The sequence below is a fragment of the Lutjanus erythropterus genome, chromosome 13, assembly GCF_056507025.1.
Source record: "Lutjanus erythropterus isolate fLutEry1 chromosome 13, fLutEry1.hap2, whole genome shotgun sequence".
Taxonomy (NCBI): Eukaryota; Metazoa; Chordata; class Actinopteri; order Lutjaniformes; family Lutjanidae; genus Lutjanus; species Lutjanus erythropterus.
In genome coordinates this window covers 28,306,066-28,316,288 of record NC_139329.1, presented here as the reverse complement: position 1 = coordinate 28,316,288, position 10,223 = coordinate 28,306,066, and the positions used below count along the sequence as shown (strand labels likewise).

The window sequence follows — 10,223 nt, the reverse complement described above, 5'->3', positions numbered from 1 at the left end:
TCTGGTGGAGAAGAACCAGAAATCATTTAGAGTTCTGCAGTTTTTATGATGAAACTGGAAACTTTGCACACTGATTACAGAGATCATGGAGAGTATTTTAACGCTGGATGTAGTGCGAGTAGAAATGACATCTGTCCACTGGGAGGTACTGCAACAACATGCTGATATTTCAGCTCATCAGAGGTGACATGAATCATCAAATTACCAAAAACACTAAGACTGGGTTGCACCTGCAAAACTAGATTTAAAGTGATCCAGATTCAAAACTAATATGCATTTAGTAAAGCCAAATTTAGCGACTTCTTTAGCAAAACACTGCACTGTTTGCTAGCTAGCTAAAAGGATAAAACGTTAGTGTTCGCTAGCTAGCTAAAAGCTAAAATATTACAGTGTTTGCTAGCCTACTAAAAAGTTAACAAAATGGTGCATCGTTTGCTAGCTATCTAAAAAGTTGGTTAATCTAGTTAGCCTACTCATGATGGCTCAGCAGTGAACTATTTTTCTAAATCCATCTCAAACGGGCAGCTGCTTTCAAAGTTACACATCCTTAAGCATAAGTTTGAAGCTAATACTGGATCACATTTTAAATTACAGTTTCTAGTTTTAGTGCAACAAATGTAAAAAGTCAGGTTCAGAGGTAAAAACTAAACTGAGGTTTAATTTTAAACTTTAGCTGTTGTTGGTGCATCCCAGCAAAGTGTCTACAGCCATACAGCAGACAAAGCTGCTTGCCTAGTCTTCCCCAAGAATGATAACTATAACAGTAACAATAATATTAGCGATGTGAGCATCCACACTGATGGATGATAACGTTCTGTAAATGGCTGCACCAAGCACGCCAGATGGCAGCTTGGGAAAATAGATATTGATGACCAGTTACTGCTGTATGTTGCACGGAGGAACAAAGGGAAAACTGGAAGGATATGGTTTACTAAATTCTTCAGAGATGACTGCCTTGACACAGTGTGAAGGCAACCAACAGTGAAATTATGCAAAAAAAAATCTAATTTAATGTTATAAATGATCAATGGTCATATCAAAATGGGCTCAAAGAGGCTAAAACTGAGTTTTATGATTATTTCATTTGTCTGTGTTAAATCTATATGTGTAACTGCAGGAATAAATTATTTAATTTAGAGTTTTCTAAAAAAGTACATTGACCTGGGTACCATGTTGGGTGTTTTTGCTGCCCTTGTTTGATAGACAGTTTTCCCAAACTGCCTCAGATCTTTGAAATATGTCTTTAGGTGTCTGCTAAAAGTGCACAAAGGTTCATGTTCTTATCATAAAAAAAGCCTTTTATGATTTATGATCTTCTCCAACCGACTGATGTTCAACATGTGAACAGCTGTACTGTCCCAACAGAAACATCCACAGCTTCATCTCCCCTCATACAGATACATGTTTTATCATTAACTCATATACAATTTTACTTTGCTCAGTTAAGTCACTTACTGTATAATATAACAATGTGTTCATTTCTTTACATAGATATGGTGGCGTGTGGGAGGGCTTCTGAAAGTGTCCGCCCCTCTGAAAACGTCTCATCGTTGGCTCTGTTCATCTTTGGTCTGTAAAAACGAAACAGAGTTTTGTGCCAAACAAAAGAAATTGATCCAGCAGCTGGTCATAATCTGCTTTTTTCAAATCTCCTGGAAAATGAACGGAGTCACTTCCAAAGAACTTCAGGCTGCAGTTTCCACAGGCCACCCAGGCGTGGCGCAGGGACGCCTCGCTCTGCGGCTCTGATGGCGGCTGATGGTTGGTCATCAGCAGCTGCGGCGGCGGTGGATGCTCCGCTTGGCGATGATGGGCAATGGACAATGGGAACCAGTCTTTCTCTGGGGAGCGTCTGTCCTTGCCGCCGCTGTCAGGAGACCTGGAGAACAGAAATGAGCGTCAGGAGAGAATCTCTCACAACCAATCAGCCGAGAAGAGACATTCAGCTAAATGAGTCTGAAGTTAATAAGTTAATATAAATATTTTTAAACCTGTATCAAGTTTGTTATTTTTGTGTCAAGTAATATGAGTCCTGCTCTCAAAATTAAAACTTAAAAACAAAAGTACTTGCATTTTCTAGTTGCAATGTAGTGGTACCAAGTAAAGTTACTCATTATGCAGAATGGCCCATTTCAGAACAACGAGTAGCTACCAACATGTTGGGGCTACTTAAGTATGTGTAAGCTTAGTCTCACAATAACAATTTGAGAACAAACCTACTACCTTTCTTTTTTTTTTTGTTCAATGACATACCTGAGAACCCAGAAACTATGTTCTCCCTGATTCTCCTCAGTAATATGCACACGACTTTGCCATGAGCACATCCCAATATGAAGAGCTGCCCTAAAGACTGTGGTCCAGTAATGCTGTTTTCTTAAAAACTCTTTTATTGGGACGCACCGAAATCCGAATATAGATGCAGAAAAGCACAGAAAATGCGATGGAAACATATTTCTTCTATCAGAAGTTGCTCATTGTAATTTTTAAAAAGTCATCTTCATAAAAAGTCAGACTCATGATTACTTTGGCAGACTTAAAAAAAGGTTGCATCTACTTCAATCAAACACTGATTTAATGCACCAAGATCATTCCCTTCAGGTGTGAGATATTTCTATACTTGTATAGCTTTACGTTAGAGTTTCTATTTCCAATGCAAAACAAAATCTTTTGACTTATGAAACTTCTTTTTTTTCCATGGGAGGAGGCTGTGAGCTTCGGACAGGTAATACAACTTTGTTTAGCTAAAAATAAAAAGAGAAAGAGAGCGATAGATGAAAAGTACAGTATGAGGATGTGGAAATATTTACCGATAATTATATTCCAATTTTAAATCATTTTGTTGCTGATGAACAATTCCATTGTCAGTGAATATTAGTTTAGAAAATCAAACATTTGCCCAATTTAACATAACTTCGGGTACAAACCACACCAGATACAGATTCAAACAATGACATCTTTGAGCGCCTCAGCTCTCAAATTGTTTCCATCCAGTCTTAGCAACAAAAGCTGGGAGATTGTCCTCTGTCTCTATTGAGCAAAGTGTTGACTTGTGAATCTAGGGTTTGTTAAGCCGACACAAATGGTTACAGAAGAACCAGAAACACAAAAGGCAGACTATGAAAAAGTGGCAAGAATACGACACATCTAACGATGTAATGTACTGCGGCGTGTGCAGCCAGTCTTCTCAACAAGATGAGAAGTCTAGCTCATTTTTCATAGGAAATTATGCCTTCAGGAAACATCATATCATAATTCACGAGAAAGGTGGTCAACAGACGTCATTGACATCTGTATTGTCTTTTATTTAAGTTTATATTTGTCATTAAAAACTTTGGCCTCAAATTCAGGGCTCATGTTTATTTCAGGATTATATCCTCTGGATTCTTTTCAGATAAAAATAAAGAATTCATTGTTATTCTCATCACACATAGCTCTCAGTATATATATGCAAAAAAAAAAAAAAAAAAGAAACTTGTTCCTCTGATGCCACAAGATACACCAACAAAAACCAACAAAGACTTTGACAACATCAGTTTAGTGCACATCAGTTTAAGAGTCTGTGCACACTGCACACTCTCTACACACATTTTAGGTTAAAATATGAACAGCTAAGCTGCAAAACACAGCCGGGTTATCATAGGATGATAAACAAAACTACATAAAATAAAATACTGACAGCACAGTTCAAGTTGTGCTCATTAAATCAAGAGCTGAATGTTGATATAGTGCAGTCCTATGTGCATCAGTTCATTATGTAACTTCAAAGTTGCTACTTCTAAAAATAATAGACATAAAAAGCATAAAAAATATTGATTATGTTCAGACTGGTTGATTAAAACCTGTCTGCAGCAGCGCAGTTTGAGTCTCCACAGCTTCATGTTTTTCTTCCAGCTGCTGTCAGCGAGCATCTCGACTCTGCTGGGCTTCATTAGTGAAAACGAGCCTCACACAGGCGGCAGAATTAAAAACCACACAGTCCTTCATCCAATTAAAGCAGCTGAGCTGGAAGTGAATCTGAACACAGACTCACCGACAGGATGGGAATGTATACAACAACACGTCTCTGCATGTTAGAGACGCACAGGGAGGAGGTAACAAGCAGAGGAAACAAGGAGCTGAAATATCGACTACAAAAACATCATGAAAGTACAAGTGGCTGAAAAGCTCCTTGGTCATTTTAACAACCTTTCCGAGATAGAAAAAATTAAAAGTCAAGTTTGACTAAAGCTCAAGACAAACAATGAAAGATGTCGACCAAACCTGCAGTCAGCAGTATTGACTGAACTGCCTGAAGATTACAGACGTGTTTTATCCTTCACCCTGCTGCTGCTGAGTTCATCATTCTGCAACAACAAACACAAAACCACACTGATGTTTTTCCACATAATTATCAGCTTTTACTTTTTACTTTCACAGACTCCAGCAGATATTTTTTATAAAAACAATACATCAAATGACGTGAAAACAGCAATTTTAAAGGGGGCGATCATAATGCTGAACCTACAGAGAATTATCCCCTGCATTTGCAGCTCCCCTCTGCTTTACAGAGCTTTATAGTGATTTTCAGCTCATTGTTTCACTGTCTTACCTAAAGCTTTACTGTTGTGGCTCACTCCTATCGCTCTCATAAGGTTGTTTTTGCCCGTAGGCAGTTGTTTTCACAGGAAAAAAAAAACTGCTGTGCTCTAGCTGCTCATCACCAAATAACAGACACAGACATACTGAGCACTGAGCTGCAAAAGAACCATATATTTCCCTCAGGAGTTGGTAGAAACCAAGAGAAAGCTAAAAGGGAGTGAATATTGAACTCAAATTTATCAGGTGACCAGAGATACAACAAAAATGTTGTTCTGTAACTGCCAGATATGTGAACAAGTTAAACATGTCAACACAAAAGAAGACGTGTCGTCACAGCTTGCCTCTACTGTCCCCAAATAGCTAAAAACTTGCAGATTTAACTTTATATCTAAAAGTGGCATCTCTCAGTTTTTAGCCCCTTGGGTTGATGAATTTAACTTCAATATTCACTTTGTTTTGGTTTGGTCTTCGTCAGCTTCTGAAAATATTTGGTTCTTTATTTGCTTTGTCCTGATCCATTTACCGGAAAGTCTGGGTCATCAGTAATCTGATTCAAGGGATTCAGCAGTTTTCAGCAGTTATTTAGAATGGAGTGTGATCTGCATATCGATGAAAATCGGTGCTGTGCCTACACATGATGACCCCTGGTAGTAACATATACAGACTGAAAAGCAGAGGATCCAGGGCAGAACCCTGTGGGACTCCATATCAAATAATATTTCTCATCAGCAGCATTGACAGCTGCACTCACTAGTAGAAAAGGACATTTTTTCTATCACAGTTGTTTTTGAGATCATTTTTAACTTCGAACAGAGCATTTTCAGTGCTGTGCATTGATCTGAATCCAGGTTTTCTCAATCTCAAGTTGTTTTTGTTAAAGTAGTTTGTCAGTTACTAGGAATTAAACCTGAGACAATACGATTATATGGTATTTATCTTAACCAGCAGGCCACATGGACACCTTAAAATTATTATTTAAAAAAGAATTTGGCCCACAAATCCCATGTACAGACCCAAACCAACAACTGTTGGTCACTTTCTCAAAACTTTCTGTCTGTGGCTGCCCATTGCTTCCCACTGAATACGTACATCAGGGCTGTTTTGTTAAACAGGCTCAGTAATTTCCTAAAACTGTTGGTCATTATATTCTTTAACAAACATTTTAACAGGTAGAAATAGAGCTTTTGTGTGGCAGATTAATCCACATTTGGTGCTCTAGTAAGTATTCTGAGAAGCAGGATGGTGTATGTGGAATTGAAATAAATACAGCTTTCATGGTACTAAAGCAACGTGTCACCCTGTGCAGCAGTGTTGCTCACTGACCTAAGCTCTATGACACAGAGGAAGAAGATACCTCAGGCTGTGATAGGCAGAAAATACTCAGAGGGATTAATTAATGACAGATTTCCATGAGATATGTTGGGAAAAATTTGCCGGGTGAGCAGGGTTTATTTATTAATGGAGCTGTAACTGATTAAACAATGTTAACTCCACACTTTAGCTGCGTTACACATCATCAGCAAATACGTAAAGATGCTTAATTTGCTGTCCTGAATGAATCATAGACAGTCATATTTTTTTTTATACAAAACTCCTCTACTAAACTTTCATTTGACAGTAGCTTCGCCAACATCCCTGCAGTGTGGACAGTGTGGACATGTCCACCTGAAGGCTCTGTATAAAAACACGATGCCCCGGGGACGAGTAGGGACACTTAATTTCTGTTCCTCTCTGTCAAGGCAGAGCTCTCTGTAATTGCTTTCAGGTGAAGACTCGCAAGAAGAAGGAGGAGAAGAAGAAGAAGAAGAAGAAGAAGAAGAAGAAGAAGGAGCAGCGGCGGCGGCACCTCTGAGCCACTCACCCCTGAATTATTCATGTCCATCCTGTTTGACTGCAGCTGGAATCCTAAAAGAGCCGGAGGAGTCAGACAAGGACGAGCAGGATTATGCCGAGAACCATACATCACTCTGAAACAGCATCAACATTCAGACCGTCCCTAAATGCTCCACTCACAGATGATTAAACATGGAGGAGAAGGTGTGTTTGAGACATTTCAAATGTGGTGCTTAAACTGCTGCTGTCAGAGCGCACGTGAAGCGGTTACCTCTTTGTAGGAAAAGGAGGTAACTCTCCACCCTGTAACTCCTGCTGTGATAACTCAGGTCATCCTCAGATCAAAATGAACACTAAAATAATCACAACAGAAAAACTGCATCTCGGTGTCAAGTTTCACTCCGAATCTGAAAGACACAATGAGTAGACCCTGTGGTTCTCAGCATCCCACAAACCAGCATGTGGGTTTTTCCTGATGTGTTCAGGTGATGCAGGCTGCAATCATACAAATATTTCTGGAAGCACAACTTAATCTTTCCAGTAACAGCCTCTCTGTCTGATATCTATTGAGGATTAACACATAACGGAAATCATAAAACTAGCCTTATCACTTCAATTGCTGTCACATTATCATCATGTTTGGATGCTTTTTTCAGTATCAGAAGTAATTCAGTGATTGTTTCCATGGTTACAGAGCAGGCAGGTACTGCTAACATCTCAGGCAGCAGACTTTTCCTGGTGCAATATAGACTAAAAATAAAATAAACCATGTGGTAAACAAATAAAGAACTTAAATTTATTCATCCATCAGGAAAAGTTGCATCAAAATTGCTCAGCATTATTATATTTTTCTTTCCAAATTAATATTTAAGACTTAACTAATGCCCCATCAACATGGCTTTCATATCCCTGGGACAGTAATACTGCCCTCTATCCATCAATACATAGATATTAACTGTGTGTTGGAGACCACTGGACATAGAGGAATAAAACCCAGACAATGTCAAATTAAATAAAACTTTTGTTTGGTCATAAAAACAGTTGTAACTCATGTACAGTGCCACTGACTTGCCAATTAATTAAATGTTGGTGTAGAGTTAAAGAGAGTGAAAACTGAGGGGGAAACAGGCACAGATTGAAAATTTAAGAGGAGCTTCCAATGATTTCCCCCATCACCTGTAAATCATCTGTGACAATCTTTTGGAAAACTCACTGAAAATTTAACAAATCTTAACTTGGGTTTGCTTTCCAAATTTGCAAGTAACAAGAAGTTAGATAAGTATCACCTTTCTCTGGAAAGTCAGAAAAAGCTTTGAATGACAGTCTCTTCATATTACTTTTTAAATAAATATCTGATTCTAGTTTGAATTGTTCACAGTCCTAACCTGAAATGAACAAAATCTCTGGGGCTGCAGTCTGAATGCTGCCTTAACACAGCTGGGGCCCACTGACCTTTACACAATAATTTTCACTTGTTACTTGATGCAGGTCTACTCTACTCTCCTGAATAGCTGCCAATCAGTTGATCTAGCTGGACTATAAATATCTCACATGGTTAGTACAGTGGTGTTTTACACAGTGACATTTTCTTTTCCCTTACAAAAGAAAAAAAAAAAAAAAGAAAATCTTTGGCTGAGCGCAGACACCGGCTGCAGAGAGCTCATTACAGAATTACCATTAATTATCTGCAGCTGATAAAATCTGCAGCAAGTGACATTTTTCATTTTAGCTGTAAAAGTGATGCTGTCAGCACCGTCTGAAAATGAGAAGCTTCTACCTGAATTATCTCAATAGCTTAATGAATTTGGATTTTTGCCATCTGAGAACTTGTCTTTTCAACAAATCCTATCTGCTGACAGACTCGGAACATCTTTGGTTTGAAGTAAAGAGAGAGGAAAACAGACTATGTAATGTGACCACCTGAGTGTTTACAGCGAGGTTAGAGTCAAACTGACCCCTGGGAGTTTCTCTCTGAGTAGAAAACAAGGTGAAAACAGACGCCGTAATCTTGTCTTGCTCTTCTAAAAAAAAAAAAAAAAAAACAATTTACAGGATATTCAGTGTCTGAATTTGCATCATGGCGTGTTCACATTCACCTTCTCTCCAAGGAGAATTGGATTTCTGTCTGATTGAGCAGACTGTGATTTGTTCCTCTGTCATTTTCCCCCGGTGTGACCGAAAATAAATTCAGAGTACCTGGTTTCATCCAGACGAACACACACAAACATGCAGAAACATAGAGGCAGGTAAAGTCGCACACTTCTTTCAAGGACAGTCATGTTGTGATGAAGCAGAGAAACTCCAGGTGAGCCGATGCAGCGAGACGCAAATGAGTTCTGCTTTCTGCTGCGACGGCTGATTACACCTCTGCAACGGCAAATTACATCCTCGCTCCACAGGCTGTAATGATCATGTACGAATGAAAGCGATGGAATGAAACATTGAACACTTTCAGCTGCTCAAAGAGATGAGCAGCAGTGTGCAGATTTTACCTCTTCAACTCTAAAGCCTCCCCAAAACACACACACACACACACACACACACCCAAGGCTCCATCATTACAGACTACTAGTTCAAACTCTCCGAACTTTATTTTAAATTCTAGTGAAGATCTCAAAGTGTCCAAAGATACCAAATCTGTCAGACTGAAAATGATTGTTAGTCAGAGTTTATTAACTTTAAACCCACCTAAACCTGTAATAACTGATTTCTTTGGCTGCTTGAGAGCTCCAAAAAGTTGAGGAGAACTGCAGATTCATGCTTTTATTCATTCATTGCTTTTACATTGTCATTTGATACAACCCCAATTCCTAAAAACTGTGTAAAACATAATTAAAAACAAAATGCAATGATTTACAAATCCATTTTAACCTATTTCTAAGTGAGTGTAGTAGAAAGACACAATATTCAATGTTCAAACTGAAAACTTTAATTAGTTGTTTTTTGTTTTGTTTTTTTTAATAAATATAAACTCATACTGAATTTGATGTCTGCAAGATGTTCCACAAAAGTTGGGACAGGGGCAACAAAAGATTTAAAAAACAACTGTGTGGAACATTTAACAGGTAAACAGGTTAATTGGTAACAGGTGACAGTATCATGATTGGGTATAAAAGGGCCATTCTTCAAATGCTCAGTCATTCACAAGCATGGACAGAGTGAGGTTCACCACTTTGTTGAAAACTATGTGGGCAAATAGTCCAACACTTTAAGAGCAATGTTTCTCAATGTGATGCAAGCTATGCGCAGGGATTTCACCATCTACAATCCATAAAATCATTAAAAGTTTCAGAGAATCAAGTTCAAAGTTATATCAGTTTGAAATTAAATATCTTGCACTTATACTGTATTCAACGGAATATACTGTAGGTCAAAAAAGATTCTGTTTTTATTTACGTTTTACACAGCATCGCAACTTTTTTGAAAGTGGGATTGTATATTAAATTATAGAAAAATATAATTTATAGTTGCTTTACATTAAAGAGAGAAACTGTCCAGCAACAACCCCCCATTTCTGAACGGCTTTAAAAGAATGAGCCAGGTTAGCTTCTTGATACAACATGAACATAACAAATCTGCAGCCAGAGGCAGAAGGCAAAATGCATCATTATGCATTTAGAATAAAACGCCAGTTTGGCCAGATGGCCACGATGCAAGATTAATGGGCACCAGTTCCTTCCACATCTTTGCAACAACTAAATACCAAGCAAATTTCAAGGTCAGGAAAAAAAGTTTGGTTGCACTACCAATTCATATTAAGGAGTCGGCTCTTCATTTTTTCCTGGCAAGTACATTTTGTTTGAAGCCCGTTT

At 38.3% G+C, this 10,223-nt stretch overlaps 1 protein-coding gene across 1 annotated transcript in view; it reads right to left on the bottom strand.

Moving 5' to 3' along the window:
• Positions 1–741: 741 nt before the first annotated feature.
• LOC146316774 (chemokine-like protein TAFA-5) overlaps positions 742–10,223 on the bottom strand; it is a 56,543-nt gene continuing 47,061 nt past the window's right edge. The window contains exon 4 of the mRNA XM_084734338.1: positions 742–1,879. Coding sequence (XP_084590464.1) covers positions 1,871–1,879 — 9 coding nt within the window. The 3' untranslated portion in view covers positions 742–1,870. The remainder of the gene's footprint in view (positions 1,880–10,223) is intronic.